Genomic DNA, 18,954 nt, shown 5'->3' on the forward strand with positions numbered 1-18,954 from the left:
TCAACTTTTTTAATAGCATAGATTTTTAACTTAGACTTTCAGTTAGAAGGGTTCTAACTTTCTACATGAATAATTGACAATTTCTAACCCTAACCCTGGGCTTGACTTTTTATGAGCAACTCGGCGGGTGTTTCTAGAAAAGCAGAGGACGCTTTCCCTACCGGTGCATCTGGTCCATGCTCCCAATTTTTAGTGGAGTATGAGTTGCTCATTTACTTTTGTTACTTTGTATGTCTTATTTTGTTTTTTTATGTTCTTTGTATGTCAGTTTTCCATGTCTTGTTTTTGTCCCTGAATAACATTCTTTTGATTTCTGCTAGAATCTTTGTTCCCTTGATACTCGTTCAAGACCAGGCAGTAGTGACTTTCAGTGTTTGATTGTATTAGGTTTTATGTTGTAGGTTTGTAAACCAGTTATTCAGTACTCGTGCTATTTCCTATCTTTCGTGTCCATTAATATTTATTTCAGCCAACGCGATGATATATAATTATTTATTTATTGTAGCATAGGTGTTGTACTTTATTGCGGGGAATGTTTAGGGTATGGTTCGTTAGCATGTTTAACCAGTCACAACACTGCTACCAATTTACACGTGGCTTATACTTTGTTTCTAGGAGACCCCTTCCTTTTAAACGCCGCACTATTTTTTTCCACTTCACAGTTTCCTGTCAAGGAACAACCATTTGCAGGTATTAGTATATTTTCTGGGAAGCATCAAATTGACTTGTAAATAACCACTGTCAAGTTTATATTTTCCAGCAGACAGTTTCCCGGCCAGCAACAACCAAATATTTCGCAGGGCAGGAACGAACTATTTTTTTTCCAGTATATGATTTTCGGAGTGTTTTTATTTATTCTATGATACATTTCTCGGGCCAGTATCGACCTATTTTTTTTCAGTGTTTGTATATTTCCGACCAATTTGTTAACTTTTGTACATATTCCTTAGGCTTCTGGAATAGGGTTATGTTGCTACAAGATTGAAGTCATCACTACAGAAGTTTTATGGTCGTCATCATGAACTCGTGGATCGTTATGGTGTATCCATCAGCACCATGAAAACTGATTTATTCAACGGGTCATAGTTTTCCTTTCCTCGTTTGTCTACACCGGACTTGACTTTTTTATGAGCAACTCGGCGGATGTTTCTAGAAAAGCAGAGGACGCTTACCCTACCGGTGCACCTGGTCCATGCTCCCAGTGTTTAGTGGAGTCCTAGTTGCTCATTTGCTTTTGTTACTTTGTATGTATGATTTTAGTTACTTTATGTTCTTTGTTGTGTATGTCTGTTTTCCATGTCTGGTCTTTGTCCCTGGATTACATTCTTTTGATTACCCTATAACCTTGATTCCCTTGATTACTCTTCCAGGAGACAGTTTCCAGACAAGCAACAACCAACAATTTACAACAAAAGACCAAGACAATGTCAACTGGAGCCATAATTGTGGCTTCTATTGGGGAGCATGGTGGCACAATAGTTGCTCGGATTGTAACTTTAATGGAAATTATTTCCAGGAAGGAACACACATTGGCACCCAGGGCGGACTTGTATGGAAAACTTTCCATACTCGGTATTCACTTAAGAAAACTGTGATGATGATCAAAAGACTGAATATTTAGAATTAGATGTTGTCGTTGACCTCTCGCATGTATATGTATTATACGATTTAATCTCTTAGTCAAATACAATTAAGAATACTAAAACTTACAGCTAATGGCATCTTTTTGCGACTTCGGTCAAAATGTCTGAGAGAAGAATAATTTGCCCATAAGTCGTCACCGTGACATGATTGACAATATTGGGCGCCTGTTTACAATATGATCAGCGACATCCACTCCGTCATAATTAACCTTCCTCTTACACCGTGCTTAACCTTCGACGAGCAACACGGGAAACAAGAATTGCTCGCCCTTCCGAAGCACCTTAGTTCACTCCAGTTTTCAGAAGGATTCATGTTTTGTTCCTCCTATGTTGTTCTTTTGGTGTTAATGTCTATTGATTGTTGTTTGTACCTTCAATGTTGTTTCTGCTTCTTATGTAAACAACGTAAATGAATCATACAACAGTTGTCATAGACATTTACAGCAAACAATTTTAGGATCACACAAGAAAGTAATGTTTACTAAAAATTAAAAAAAAAGAAAATACTTCTCTTTCAGATTTAAAGATAGCATTTGAAAAACCTAAAAAATGAAAGAGGAACACTTTTATAAAAAATTATATAAATGCTAATTTGGAACGAAGTAAACTCAACTCTACCTCAGAAAATTAAAAAAAAGTTTTATTCTATTTTGAAAAAAAACTATATATGTAATTCCATTCTATTTAAAAAAAAACTATATATGTAATTCCACATTTTGTTATAGTAATTCAATTACCAGTAAGGTTTACGGTTCTCTTAGATTTTAATTACTGAAACAAGAAAACACCGTATGTTTATATAATTTTGTTATTAGGAGAAACATAATGGCACAGTTGACATTAAAAACAAGGTAAAGAATGAAAAGATATTATACATCAAAACAAAAATGACATTGTCAAAGCATTCTCGATAGACTCCTGAGTTCCTTCCTGCCCTTCTTAAATTTAAAATTTTTTTGGACTGGATTACATAAGCAGAAACTACACTACTTATTAGAAAGACTTGTACACAGTCAAAAATGCAACATTGGTTTTCATTTGTTTTAAAACATGTGTTAAGGATCGGTGTGGAAATATGTTTTTGTGCCTGTAAAACAACATGTAGCCCGAAATGTTTATATGAAAACAATGCTGTTCTCAAACATTAAATCCTATTGCCGATGACTTCTATTACTTGTTTTTAATGATTTATTGTAACTTAGTCCTAAATATGTGAAAAAAAAAATGTGAAGCATATGTTGCAATTTTTCCTGTGTAACCAAATTACATTTTTTAAATTACATTCAATAATATATTTAATTATTTAAACACATTTAATTCAACACTATCTTGGGTTTGGTAGCATCTTACATTTTTCTCAAATATATATATACAATACCACATACAATATACAATACCACATACAATATACAATTGCCCATTCAATACTAAACAAAGAGCAGATAAAAACCAAAAAGACAAAAGGTTCACTAGGGATATTAGGCTCATTATGGACTTATTAATTTTAGTTACTTTTGACTCTTTTATTGAACTACAAAGTCTGATTGTTTTCACAGCTTTAATATATTTTTGAATTAAAAAAATAACATGCTTCGCAGAATGCAGCATGATACCACTGCAATGGTCGAACCCTGAACAGTTGGGGCAAGTGTGGACACAATATTAGTTTTTGACACAAAAAGCATAGGGACTTATAATTTATTATGGACACACACCTGGATTGAACACTACTCCTATAACGTAAGAGGTTGGAATTCCGTTCCTCCATACCCCAACCTCTTACTTCCGAGCGCTATATTGCATACCGCTCGTTCCGACGTTCTTACGTTCTTTGAAATTGGCAGCATTATAGTAAACTATGTAACATTTAAAACACTTTGTACAGTTTCTTTATTATAACACGGGAGAAAGTGACCAAACTGAAGAAAAACAAACAACCTACCCTCTGAGAAAATCCAGCAACCCTTTGTAAAAGCAGTTTAAATGAACTTCCTATTAGGTTTTCAGCCTTTTGAATGTGTACATACGGTTAATAAAATTAAAAATATCTTAAAACACATGCTTAGCTTATTCACATTTGTGGTGGCTTTCAACAAGTCAGATGCTGGAAGTTAGGATGGCACCAAGTCAGAAAATAGCTTGCCAGACAACCTCTAGCATTGCTGGAGTAGATTGAACACTATATTGCATAATATCTGAAATTCAAATAAAAATTTTCAAAATCAGACTAAAAAAAAGTATATTTCTTGGCTTTGGGTCCCTTTAACTGATATCATAACGAAACATTATCAAGTTGTCTTCTCAAAATACTCCCAATAGTAAAGAGATATCTGAAATCTGATTGAGAAATGCAGGCAGGTATTTTCTAAGAACTCCAATAAAAAAAAGCTTTTAAATCGGACCAAAAATAAAACAGTTGATTTTTTGGGGTGTGGCCGCTTTGATCCTCTATTATTCGAAAATCATAAGAGATATCTGAAATCTGATTGAAAAATGTAGGCGGCAGGAATTTTAATAAGGAACCTAATAAAAACAAACATCCATGAAATCAGACCAAAAATAAAGAAATCTTAAAATATGCATAACATTACATACCACATTAATCAATACATAAAGACATTAAAAATATCCAAATAATCTTTACTACTCAATGATAGTATAATGACAATTCAAAGAAGGATAACTTTTATTCACAATGAGAAATTCTAGTAATTTCCTTTTTTTTTATAATATTAGAGATACAGTCTAAATACATATATAACAATTTCACTTTCAACTTTAATTTTGTCTTCAAAACCCCTAAAATAAATCCTATTCTTTCATGTAGTGCATTTTCAAAGAAATATTAAAAATGCCAATTACGGCCTCATTATCATGAAAAAAGACTTTCGGACCCTTTATTGTCCACTCATGCCAAAACGTTCATGTCGCAACCCACCAAATTACATTATGATACAATGCTTCCTTTTCTGTTACCTTGTGGATAAAGACCTTGTGGTATAAAGACCTATAGAGTTATAAAAGTTATTCTGCGAAACCCGAATTCTCTACAGACGACGACATCATAATTATACGATCAGACTTTTTGTAGGTTTTCACAGAATGTGTTTTTATTAAGACTGTCTGAGGATATAGTACGGAGAAATAATAAAAAAAAACCTATATTCCTATAAAATGTACATTATATAACGTATAGTATTCCAAATGTTTATACATAAACTAAAACAAAACGACATAATATCGTTGAAACAAAACTAAGACAAGCTATAAAGTAATTACAGGTTTTATCAAATTTATCAGTTTAGGTACCAGTTTAGGTACCAGTTGTATCCAATTTCTGTTCAGTGTAATTTCTGACCCGAATTTTTTTTATTTTTTACTCTAGTCTATGCTGGATTTTTTCTACAACTTTCTATCTTGCCTATTATTCATCCTGAAATTTGATAAACCATACATTTGATCATACCCCATACAAATCAAATGGTTGCTTCCCAATTTAATTATAGAAATAATACATTTTTTGATTGAATCAGAAATTTCACCTGATTAAAATAAACATTTAACAAAATAACAAAATACATTATGTAAAGTGAACAAAAAGTTTTAAAAGTATATATTAATGACATAATCAAGGTTATATTTACAACTTATCATGTATTGTCACAGCATATCAGTGACATAATCTAGGTCATATATACAGCATATCATTGATATAATCCAGGTCATATATACAGCATATCATTGATATAATCTAGGTCATATATACAGCATATCAGTGATATAATCCAGGTCATATATACAGCATATCAGTGACATAATCTAGGTCATATATACAGCATATCATTGATATAATCTAGGTCATATATACAGCATAGCATTGATATAATCTAGGTCATATCTACAGCATAGCATTGATATAATCCAGGTCATATATACAGCATATCATTGATATAATCCAGGATATCTTTAGTTATATCTCTAGCTTTAACTGCCACCTGTTTAGTAAATATGTCTGCTGGGATTTTAGGAATTTTAAAAAGACTTGGATACATGGTTTCTCCAAAAGAACCAATTTCGGCAGTAAATCGTTTAACTTTCAATGATATCTGTCGGTCAAGACCACTGGCGAGAAGATTCAAATTCCTTGTATCTGGAACCTTGTTACAGTCAATATTGTAGTGCCATGCCTTCAAACCTTTTTCTAAGCTCTGGAATTAAACATCAAAGAATAATTTGATAACAATGTAACCTTCAAAGTTGTAGTTCTGTTCTACACTAAGTATATATATGATTTCTGTAACGTTAATTTTTCCGACTTATTTTCAAATTCATTAACAAAAACGGATAACATTGAGATGGAAATCATCTCTAATGACCCTGCTGTACCCAAATAAAATGAAAATGAACATTTTGGAGGCTTTAAATATACAGAAACTTCAATCTGATCTACCCTTATGCCAAATACCAAATCTTACATTAAAAGACAAAGTTAAAGCCCAGACAAGAATCTGTATTGAAAATTAATTGATTTGAACTTAAGGTTCAAGTTCAAGGTCAAAGGTCATCAGACGATGGTACGCAACACATCGTCTTAAACTGATCTACTCTCATACAAACTAGTAAAAAACATACACCAAAAATACAACAAGGTTACAGTCTGGACACCATTTGTTACGGACGAACGGACAGAGTAAATATTATAGGTCGTCCGCCATATAGTGGCGGGGCTTAATTAACCGACGTTTTTTCATCAAGAGCGGACTAGCAGCTATTACTTTAGACAGGATGCCAGAACTTCTTGTAATACATTTGTGTCAATTGCCATTTCAATTAAACTTTGTCCAAACATTATATGACGTAAGCAATAAGAACGTTGGTTATTAGTATACAAAATAAAACGTAGAAAAAAAGAAATGAGACGGAACATATTTTATAAATTGTAGGATCCTCTTTTATTTTACAATATACCTGGCTTATTGTTATATCTTTATGCTAAAACCATGCATTAGCGTAAAAAGAAGTAAAATACCGGAAGTTAAAACAGAGGGCGATTCATGAACTTAATAAGCTGTAAAAATCCTGAATCCTCATTGTCTTAAATCAGGCTTTGGTGTTGCCTCTACATTAAGATTTATTGAAGAAGGCTATATATAACCTATATGCAGCGCTTAAAGGTCTGAAAATATCATACAGGAATTACTACCTCGAAGGGCGTCCGGTTCTCGGGTCAATGATCTGAAATTGACCAGGTCTTCCCCTACATTTTACTGTATAGAATCCATAGCACAATCAAAATTAGAGAAGCAATGATACAAACAAATAAGGAATACGATTTTCTACTAGAAACAGGTCCAAATTTGCTGGTTTGATGAATACTTTTGCGTTTGTTCTAAAATAACATTTGTCGAAATAATGGTGAAAATCTAAAATGTGTTTATATAAATCTATGGAAATAAAGGAAAGTGTTGAATACAAACATTATTTTATGAAACATCTTTTTCAATAGTTTTACATTTTGCATGTATGATCGTATGTGTATATATATTGTAAGTTTAAAAAAAAACGCCGGACTTGTAGGAAAGTAAAACGTTTCTTTGATTTAACCAAAGAAAAGGTAACTGAACATTATATACTTGATTATTTAAAGCAGTTATATTACCTGATAACACATTATACAGATCCAATTAAAATGAGGACCCTCATCAGCACTGGGTAAAAGTACTTCTGCTGCTCTGAAATCAGACTTCGCTTGTTTCATCCACTGTCTTGCTTGAGCAACCGATGGAACCCTTTCATATTGAGTTTGTCGCCGAAAATTCCTGTTTGGTCGACCTCCGCTTGCACTCTGTCCATGATACCTTCTTTCTTCCGAAAAACCTCTATCCCAATTTTCGAAATCAGACCAAAACCTGGATTGTTGTTTAGCTTCTTCGTAAAAGTTACTTCCGTCATAGGTTTTAGAGTCAAATCTAGTTTTCTTATCATCAATATCCTCGTCACGTTCCATTTTACAAACAAATATCTTTATGTATTTAAAAACTTCCGTTGCTATTTTCTCATTGCCGAAGTTTCTGTCTGGATGCCATTTTTTGTATAAACGTTTGATTATTTTTTTCCTCTCATACTCAGGAAAAGTCCAGGCTTCTTTAATTGTTGCTTTTATTTCTTTCAAAATTTCATCTAGGTTTCGATTGTCGCTTTCGAGTTCGGACATATTTGAAAAGACAGCCATATCCGTTGTCTGTTCCTTTTCTCCTATCAAACGATTAAATTTGTAAAGATCATATGCTTGTCTGTTTTCTATACGATCCCGTCCAACTTTTACTTCATAGGTTGCGAGGTTTTTGCTGACAAAACTAGAGTGACCAGCGTGGATTTTTTTAACAACTATAGCGTAAATGTATTCTGCATGTATATATCTCCCCGGAGTGTATGTTTCTTCGCTTATCAGTAAAGCAACATATTCACCATCCTCAAATTCACAGAAATTGTTAGACAGAAAACAGTGACGACTCCGATGTACTGCAGTCCCAGGGGGAGGAAATAATGACTCAGCTTTTCGTCGATTGATTTTATACTCCTTAACTTCAGCAGCGTCCAATGCTTTCATGATTTGGTCGCGATTCATAATTCGATATATAACTTGCATGAAGAGGTTATCAACATCAAGGAATCGCCCTGATGTACAATTCTTTAGAGATTCCACGATAGTTCCGTAGTTATCTATTATCCATTCTTCAATAGATGCATCTTTAAAAGCACAAAATAATGTATGTTCATGCTTTCCTGATTCAGTTGGACTTGGACTTGTTTGATAATAACAAGTCTTTTCCTTTTTACCAACTTGTTTGTTGTCAAATGACAAATCTAATATAATAGATTTGACTTGACAGATTTTAAGATTTTGAATACCACTCATAATTTCACGAACAATGTTATCTGAAAATTCACTATGAATTGATGTTTTCATGTAACTGTGAGCGCAGATTCTTATAACTGCTTCCAAAAACTCAGTTGAGGCAAAGAAGTCTTTCATTGCATCACCTTTATCATCCCTAGTACTAACCAAAGCCTTATTGTCAAGATTTTTCAATATCATGTCAGACAAAATCTTAGGTCGTATTTTTGTAGGCAGTTTTTTTAGCTTGTCAGATATACTGCCTGAGACTTCAATTTCAAGTTTGTCAAAATCCATCATGTACATCATTCCTATATCTGCTCCAATTTTTTCCTCAAAATCAATATTATCGGAGTAAACAAGGCAGTTTGATCTTACGAGAGTTTCTTCCCGTGATAGTAAATACAATTCCTCGACGTTTTCTAACGCGCTTTTCTCTTTGCTTTCTAGTTGTGCTAATTGTGATAAAATTTGGGTAAGAGATAATTGGACAAATTTCTGTTCCCTTATATGTAGCTTCTTGCCCTGGGTATTGCTTGACTGCATTTCAACATCATTCCTGAGATCTGACAAAACCCGTATATATGTACAAATAGATGTATTTCCGACCATTCCTAACAGGTGAAATACGTCATAAAATTCTAAATACTCATCGGGGAGGCACATGAGGTACGGCTCAATCTTGCTTTCGCTCTTGTCCAAATGCCTGACAAATCTGTTGCATGGGAGAAACATTTTTAACCCCGGCTCCAGCAAGAATACAATAGATTTTTGCGCAAGATTTTTCTTAATCTCAATTGAATGTTTTTTCTGTGTTATGTTCAACCACTCGTAAATCTTTTTCATCAAAGTTTTAACTTTGAAAAGTGGGAGAGGATTTGACAAAGATTTTAGCCTAATATCTTTCAATGCGTCAGTAATATTCTGAATATGCTGAATTATCTTGTCTAAAGGAGGCTTTTTAAATATACCAAGTCGTGCTCTAATAATTTCAGACCTATTTGTATTAATTCGCATATCATAATTGCGAGTAGGATCAGCTTCCTTAGATATAATTGTGCAAGTAGTCCAGGCAATGTCAGCATGGCTTTCAAAAACAGAATCTCTAAAACAAGCAAGTCCAGTATTCGGTGGAGGATATATGTCTTTTTTCCATTCATCAACGTTGTAAGGTACCAAAAACTTAATTTTACTAAGTTCTTCGAGGAAGTCCTCTTCCTCAAATTTTGGTCTTGAAAGTATGTGACCGACAAGCTGTTTTGACTTGTTTTTTATATCCTCATTAGCCTCATGTTTTCCGTCTTTCTCTATCTGACGTGCAAACATCAAAATCATCTCTGGCGTTATCTCACTTTGAATTCCAGCTAGATTAAGAAATTCCTTCCATACGTATTGACCGAATGGAGGCGCAGGAAAGTCGTCTACATTGCACATCCAAGTCATTAATTTATTAAAAGGACTTTTGAAATGCGATGCTTTGTACAATATCCCGTTGTTCGACGGTAAAAATTTAACATCCTTTAACAACAAAATAAGTTTCCTTTGCTTCTCCTTGTTGTTCATTTTGCCTATTGACTTCACAAGTAATTCGTCACGCATGTATTCTAAATGTTTAAGTTTAGAACCTTTGGGAAAGAAGTGAAAGGTTGGTAAAAAGTGTTTGATGTATAAGTCGATTGGCGAAATTTTGTCTGAAGTAAAACCGAGCTTTACATACAAATGCCTTGTCTTATGAGTTGACTTTATCATTAAAGTATCGGATTTCTTAGCCCATACTTTTAATCCCTTTATAACTATTTTCTGGGAAATGCTCGAATCAAATATCATAACATTTGATGCTTTTGTCAGCGTTGAAATTTGCCCATCAACAGTTACATGCAGTGGAATTTCTTTTAACATATTTTCAATTGAAGTACCATCTGATTCCCTCAACAGATTATCGAAATCCGCAGCAAAGTACTCAAGAATATCAAAAAAATGTAGTTGTTCTGACTCCAATGATTTCATACCACCAAACTCTTTTCTATAATGATGCAGGAAGCACAAAAGAGAAAACGGAGACTTCTCGTGTGTGACTAAAAAAGAAAATAAATCATTATTCCAACTGAAGACTAATTCATCTAATTTCGGAAGAGATATGCATTCTAGAGCCTTTCTAATATCTCTTTTGTAACTATGTGTATCTAAAACATATTGCACACTGTTCATCGGAAAAAGAAATGCTTCATTAACTTTACTAGTCGAGTCTCTTAGATTTGTTGGTACTAAACACCATGGCATTAACGGTTGAAGTATCTCTATATAAACAGCTCTCTCTGTGGTTTGTTTACACTCATCTGCTGGTTGTCGTGCTTTCAATTCATCGCTGACAGATGACTTAAGAAAATCCCAAACATCCTTCAACCAATCAACACTTGGAATATTTTTACTTTGAGCGTTCCATTTAACAGGTATGTTATGAGTTCGGTACTTTTCACTTTGCAACGTGGACCTTAACAGAATTGCAAAGTCTTTTATGCAAAGGCGTTTCAATCCAGGGAGATCATCAGAAAGGCAACCATACAGGCTTTTATGGAGAAACATTTGGTGAGACTCTTCAAACATTCTCGCATGAGTTGATCTAAAAACCGGATGTTCAGTGCTAAATTCGCGTAAGATACCATCTTCGGTTAGACAGAGTGGCAATCCTTCTATTTCAATGGAAAAGTTTGAGCTTTGTTTACAGTACTTTAAGCATTCCAGAACCCTAAATGAGTATTTTAGAACAGTATGTTCTACTGGAACCTTTACTTTGATTAGACACTTATCACACTCGTTGGAATCGTATGATTTTATAAATTGCGTGAGAAAGTCAGGGGACATTTCACATACATCTATTCCGGCTTCTTTCAGGCCCTGGAAAATATGGTGTGAACTATCCAGTAACTTCACACCAAGATCAATTACTATGTGAACTAATTGAAGATTTTTATTTGCCTTTGGTTGTATTTTCTTTTCATTTGAATTTGGCAACTCTTCAACAGATTCATCAAATTTATCAACTACCTCAAATGTCCCAACATCTTTTTCTGTCTTCTTTAAATTGTAAAATACGCACGGAAAAGCCATTTCAGTGCCCTTTAAAGAGTAAAATTGAATAATTGTTTTGGAATTTCGACCACGTATTAAACATGGGAATAACTGAACCTCCTGTATGTTTATCCTCTGGTAAACACTACATCCTAGTTCTCTGATGTAATCATTACTAGTGCTAGCGATGTCTGGAAAGTACTTGTGATATTTTGATAATGTGACTCTCAATATACCTTTATCGACAGTGTCGAAACATAGTTCGTTTCTCAGTACTTGAAGCGCTGAAGTATATGCTGGTGCAATTACGTCTTTAAACAAAAGATTATTCCAATTTTTTTTTAAACCGTCTTTATCGTCGGTCCACAAATTTCGTCTCGCTTCATGGTCCAACGCAAAATGTCCATTGCAGTGAACAGGAAGGCCTGTTTCTAATGGAAGAGGTAAAAAACAAAACAATTTTCCATGATTAAAGCATTTTGCGACAGCATTTTCGTTTAGTGGCAATGCAATACCTCCTCTTGGTAACAAACCAAGGTCTCCTTGTCGGTGTGCAGTACAAATTAATTCAGGGCATTTAATACTTCCCGAAAAGCCAACTCGTCTGACAATCAAATAATGGAGGCAAAGTCCATTGGAATCTTTCACTTGAACTTTATAGCTTGTTTCATAAGCCTCAAAACGGGTCAATTCGTTTTTGTTTTTAAGCAATTTTGAGCATTTTCTAATTGCGTTTTTGTACTTTTTCATGTCTATATCTGTGATATGAAGAGACAGATCGACTGAGTAAATTTCCTTCAGTTCTCCACTTTTAATTTCCGAAATTCTAATCGATCGAATACTATTTACAAACAACAAAATGTCCATCATTTCCTTCTGTAGAGAAAACACAAATTCTTTTGCAATATCTGGTGTTAATTCTTTATTAGAAAGTTTTGAATGTTGTAAAAACGTGTTCGTTCTAAGGGGAAGCCTGAATATGGTCCCTTTATCATTCATCAGAAGATTAGAATGATAGCATTCAAAAACATTTGGATGATCTTCCTTTAATACATCTGTATTGAAATAAAGTTTTCCTGGGCTAGCTGGCGTTGCTCGAGGTACAAATCTACAATGTGGATCAAAGGTACATAAAACCTCGCCTGTTTCAACTTCTTCGCCTTTTGTTAGAAATGAAGGAACGTCCGTAAAATGGTAAACAGCATTAAAGCCAACCCCATATTGCCCTGTTTTTGTCGGATCATCAAATTTACTGCCAACTCCAAGATTTTGTATACCTTTAATATCCGATTTCGAGAACGATCTATCATTGTAAACTAGTATTGCCGGGCCTTGTAGTAATTTCCAAGTATCACTAAACAAGTTTTCCGTCGGATGATGGTTTAAATCCATAACAATATGTACCTCAGAAGCACCAGCATCATCTGCATTTTGTACTAGCTCTTTTAATACACCACCATCACATGGATATCCAGAAAGGATACGACGGATTCTAGTAGTAAGTTCTTCATGTTGACCGAATTCTTGTGAAAACTCGTCTAGATCCGACGAACATTCTTTAATTTTTTGTTCACGCTTTGTACTTATCCCTAATGATAAGGCAATATCACGAGAAATAGTTTTATGAACAAATTTCATTGATGCTGTTGATTTGACTTTCGGTTCGTCGAAACAAACGGCGCTAACTGGACACAACGCACCATCGTAATCGGGTACAAGGACATCTTTGACAGCTTCAAACGATTTTTCATGAGCTAATGAATTAACAAGCGTTCTCAGTAATCGAACATAGATCGAAATCTCACTTTCATTCAGTTGTGTTCTCTTAAAACCGTGTAACACCTTTAATACGCGGGTAACAGTACATTTCTCTTCGACTTGAAGATTATTCAAAAATGTTTTCATGTCCTTAATACGGGGTTCTGCATTCAATCTAAAGAAATAAGGACTGCAATCGTCATCACAATCGACTACAATCATACTCGGTTTGACCAATTCACTCTGGACCAAAATGATAGGTTCATCTCTATACTGGTTTGCAATATTCACAATATCATAATGATTGTCGTCTTTGTCAAATTCATCATTCAAAAACTTGTATATTGCAAATAGTGTATTGGATAGTAATATGTTACTCTTTATCTGTTCATCACTAGAATTGACGATTTTACAAAGGTATGATAAGTGTTCAAAAGCAAAGGCTGTCGAGACAGCAGTTGAAAGCTCTAATTTAGCATGCAGCTTTTTATATTTCCCATTATCATCCAGTACTGGGAACTTTGCACATACCAGGTCAGTTATACTACTGACGTAAAGATTCGCTGCATTTTCGAAGATCAGGTTTCGATCATGTTCATGACTCTTGTCTTTACATGTGTATTTGGTATAATTTGGATACAGAACGCTTTCAACTTTTTCACCTCCCCATAGCCACGGCCAATCATCGGGTTTCTTTTTAACAGGTAAAAATTGTATTGACTTCAGTTGGGGAAAAAGCTCGGGAAATCGTTGTTCAAGCGGCTCTATATTGTTTTCAAGATATTCCATGAGGATATGATATCGTCCTAAAGCACACTGAGAACATACATTGGCAAGCAATGAAATAGATTTCGCTCTATCTAACAAAAGTTTTTTTGGCAGATCCTTCCTGTTCATGCCTAAATCCCACAAGGTGGAAATAATGTTGTCCTTACTAAATGCACTATGAGCTGTCGATATAAAACATTCATCTTCTTCATGGAAGAGACCACTTATCTTACAATGTCGTGTAACAAGTTCGTCTGGACGACGCAGTAAGTTATTAGGAGATGTAGGTATACACTCACTTTCTTTTAACAAAACTTTCAAATCTCCAGACATATTTTCAAGAGCATGAACCATGAGTAAGTCAACCATTTTGATGTTCCATACATCTGTTTTTAAGTATGGGAAAACCAGTCTTTTGTAAAATTCTGTTACCCCTAGTGTCTTTTGCTTGAGGGGATCTTCATAATCTAAAACATTAAAACAACGTTGAACATGTTTCGGTAACTTCATCATAATGGTTTCTTCATCGTCTAAATGTTGAACGCATACACTGAAAGCTTTTTCGCCAAATTGTGTATCAAGGATGGATGTGTCCAGGAACTTGCATTTCTCGAAACTTCCAATTTTGTCATTTCGTCTGAAAATTTCAATACCAGAGTGTATCGTAATTATGTTTTCATAAAAAGATCTTTGAAATTTGTAAACGGTCTCATCGCCGTTACAGTTTACAGGCCACGTCTTGTAATATGGTTCACTTGGGTCGACATTCATTTTATTGAATCTTTGCAAGAACAATACAAAGGCATTACATACAGCATCAGACATAAGAGCTTCATTCCATTCACTTTCGAACGTATCTTTGTCATCTGCGGTTTTACATGAAAGATTTCGTCGGTCTGACGTAACAGCAAATGACCCATTTATGATAACTGGCAGGTTATTTTTTACTGGGATAGGTAAGAAGCAATATATATGACTTGTTCTGTAGTAACCAAAAGGTAGGGATTCAAGGTTGCGAGTTTTATAGCTTCCATCTTTTGAGGTTTCCAAAGGACACGCTACACTGGCTAGTGGAAATACATTTCTATGATTTGATTGCAATGCTAAATTCTTACTTTTGTCCGTTCCAGATGACCATGCAACCATCCAAGTTGTAGAAGATGATGTGCCATCTATGTCGAAATCTGCAAGACAGTCATCAGTTACTATAGAAATATTCAAGAACAAGATCAAACCTATCTGACAGAGCTGTTTTGTTTCGCAGCTTTTGACCTTTTCAAGATTGCTCCTAAGTTCTTTTATGACTGAACATTCATTTGAATTTGTATAATGTGATAATGGTCTTGGAATGTCCTGCGTTGTTTCGCGAGTAACACTATATACTAGACTTGCACTGTCGGGAGTTCCAGTACGCAGATGATAAAATTCAACACAGTGGACATTTTGGGTGAACAGCAGTAAGTTTCCACCTGCCTCAGCAAAAATCTTCAAAAGACTGTTTATCTGTCTCCTGTCATATGTAACATCACTAATTTCACTTGATAAAGCTTGCCGCTTTGTTCTCAGTGGAAATCTAAACAAGGTCCCATTGAAATAAATTGTTTTCTGGTCAGTTCGTAAGTTGCACCCAAAAACATCATTAAATGGTTCAAACTGTGATGTTTTCCTCTCTAAAATCTTTCTATTTTTTACAAAATCTACCTTTATACCTGGTTGTTTACCAGCTTTAATAACATCCCCAAGGTATTCATAATGTGGATCAAACATCACCATGCTGTTTCCTGAAACAAAACTAGGAACATCAGTCAGGTTGTAAACAGAGCAGAAACCTAGCCCAAACCTTCCAATCTTAGACAAGTCTTTTTGTTTTGTAGCTCCACTGACTTTCGTGATATTTTTTAAATCTTCGTCAGTGAATACAGCATCATTGTATGCCCATAATGCCGGACCTTGACATTCTAACATGTTTTTGTCAATCAGCTTTCTGCCATAGGTATATTTGTCACGTTCATCGTACATGAAATATACTTTTGTTGCTCCAGCATCGTCAGCATTCTGAATGATTTCTTTAGGAACAGAGAGGCCATCTTTGTATGATTCTAGAAGATTTTTGATGCGCCTTGTCAAGGGTTCATTTTGACCCCATTCCTCAAGTCTCTCCGCATCTTCTAATAACGTATCCATCACAGTAGGCACACCTAACTTCTCTGCGGTATCTGGTGTAATGTCCTGGTGAACGAAATGTTTTTCATCGCCATATAATTCTTCGTCGTCTCTGCAATAGTTGCATTCATTGACAGGATACAAAACAACTTTTGAGTCATCGTCTTGTTTAACTGGAACCAGTACTCCTTTGATTTCAGTGCTATCTTTACTGTCTTTGATGTGATTAATGATACTAAGAACAAGTTGGTGATCGGACTTAGCTTCAAGTAAACATGTTTTACCTTTTTTGTACTTATCTCGTATCATCACCTGTACTTTAATTAGTAAACTAGGAGTTTGCTCTTTGATACATCCCATTTGTCTGAAGAACGACTGCAAGCTTTTGTCACAGAATTCAGACGGAAGAGGAAACATATATGGTACTAGACTGATATCGGAAGTATTAGTCTGTAAATAAATTCTACCTGGTTCATCAAAACCATTCCCTGTCCACAGCCACTTGTGGTGTTTTAATTTTTGATAGTCGCCTTGGGGGTTACGAGAAAGAAACCTATATAGTGAGCTTATCATTGGTAAAAGATCAGGTTTGTATTTGTCTTTGTATTTACTAGTAATTACCAGTAATTGATCGATAACATCAGCCACTGATGCTTCCTTGTTACACAAAAAATTTTCACTTAAACCTGTCATCGAATATGGTAATACCGGTTTTATACTCCCAATCAATACAGCATGCTTGACTTCATACATGTTCGACGGACAACAGAAGGAAAGTTCGTTTCCGTACCAAGGCAAACACATCGGATAGGAATCACTTCTTGTTCTTGGCAACACAAAACGAATGCTTTTCAGGAGCTCTGCCAGTGTACTGTTAAATAATTTGCATTGCAAAAGTTTTGGTATTCTAGATATCAATTCAGTAATTGCTTTTGAGCGAGCAATGGAGATGGAATCACATACACTATCTTGTATTATCTGAGCACATGTCAAAACGTCCTCTGCTGTAACGTCATTCAAAGATCTCAATCCTATGATTCGCAACAAGCTGATCTTAACAGGCAATTTCTCTGTATTTGGAAATTTATTTTTATCAATTATGACAGTTTGTAATAAGTCATCTTTTGGATCATACAATTCATCGGCCTTCTTCATCTGCCCTTCGTCATTGGTAAGAAAATGAATACCTTTTGCAATACTCAAAATTTTGTCTTTTTGTTTGAAATCAGGAAGATTTGTCAAAACATGGTTCATCATTCTGTTGATATCATCCGTGTCGTATTGATTACGAAGGTTGTTTAAAATATCAATTATAACATCTTCTTCCTGTAACACTTGAGCGTTTAGAAGTGTTGCAAGACTTTCGTGGTCTGAAGTAGGGCAGTTTAAGCTTTCTCTGAAGTATTGTACAGGTATTGTACAAGGCTTTACCACCCTTTTAATATCTCTAACAGAGACAGGTCTTCCACTTTTTGTCTCTAAGTACAAGTTCATACAATAAATCAATTCTTTTACTGGTGAGCTTAAGATTCTGTACTTCGATAAATATAAAACGAACTCATCCCTTTCAGACTGTGTCACTGACGAATTAAATGCTTGTGTCTGAGAACTTGTGATTCTACTATGTACCTGGGCCATTAAACCAAATACATTGTCTGATGTTGGTGTTAAGATATAATTTCTTATTTCTTTGTGTTGTTCAATTTCATCGTTCACTTCCTCTAAAACAGTTATACCCAAGTGTCTTAGACAGCTTGATATGTTTTCTGATATACTATAACCCTCGAAAGATCTCATTAAAAATTTTTGAGATACTTTACATAGCACACTATTCCTGAAGTCTGGAATCAAGTGAACATTAGAAAAACTGCTCAGGCTGAATCGGTGAATAAATAGCCAAACCTTTCTCAGCCACGTTTCACCATTTGGACCTGTTCGATCCCATGACACTGTTGTACTGGATAAAGTATCATTTTGGAGTTGTAAAGTTCCTTCGACCAAGGAAGCAATGACATTGGCTGGTTGGTCTTCGAATGTACATAGTTCTTGGAACACACCTTTAAATAAAGTGCATTTCTTTAAAATAAATTGTTTTATTTCATTGTTTTATTTATTTACACAATTCTCAAATATATTGAAGCAAATTAAGTTATTCTGTCAAATATATTATTGGTTCGTATTTCAACAGCAGTAGACACTTTTTCACTAGCAAAATAAAATAACTGGTCACAATTTATACATTTGTAATTTATAATCTACAAAAATCGTACAGAAGGTTTTATACTATTCATTTTCAAATCACTAGTCGTGCTAAAAAAGTATGTAGCCATTATATTACGAACAAATACTGTGTTGTAGGTTTCTCTGAATCTGCAACTGTCTTCTTACAAAATGTTAGCATTTGAATTTACATCCATATTGTCAATGGCAATTTTTGGGTAAAAACTGTAAAAATCGTCTTGTAAGATGCCGATAAGTTTTGATTCTTGCAAAAAGTTAGATGAATTTCATAATAATCTTATTAGAGACCAACAAAGTTTTAGGACTGTCTACAGTTTACAACAACATTATCGGCAAAAAAAAAGTTTACAGTTGTATGAAAAGTCGATATATGAATATAACGTATATATCATATTATAAGTATTGGAACTTTAC

The 18,954-nt window shown here is 34.5% G+C and overlaps 1 protein-coding gene across 1 annotated transcript in view; it reads right to left on the minus strand.

Annotated features, from left to right (window-relative positions):
- Positions 1 to 2,433: 2,433 nt before the first annotated feature.
- The window catches only part of LOC148623141 (sacsin-like), a 36,186-nt gene continuing 19,665 nt past the window's right edge, over positions 2,434 to 18,954 (minus strand). The window contains exons 7-8 of the mRNA XM_088573693.1: positions 7,303 to 18,356; positions 2,434 to 5,851 (exon numbers count right to left, since the gene is read on the minus strand). Of these exons, the coding sequence (XP_088429819.1) occupies positions 5,570 to 5,851; positions 7,303 to 18,356 (11,336 nt within the window). The 3' untranslated portion in view covers positions 2,434 to 5,569. The remainder of the gene's footprint in view (positions 5,852 to 7,302; positions 18,357 to 18,954) is intronic.

This window comes from Perna viridis, chromosome 3 (genome assembly GCF_037379345.1).
Source record: "Perna viridis isolate PV_CMFRI_1.1 ecotype Kerala chromosome 3, ASM3737934v1, whole genome shotgun sequence".
NCBI lineage: Eukaryota > Metazoa > Mollusca > Bivalvia > Mytilida > Mytilidae > Perna > Perna viridis.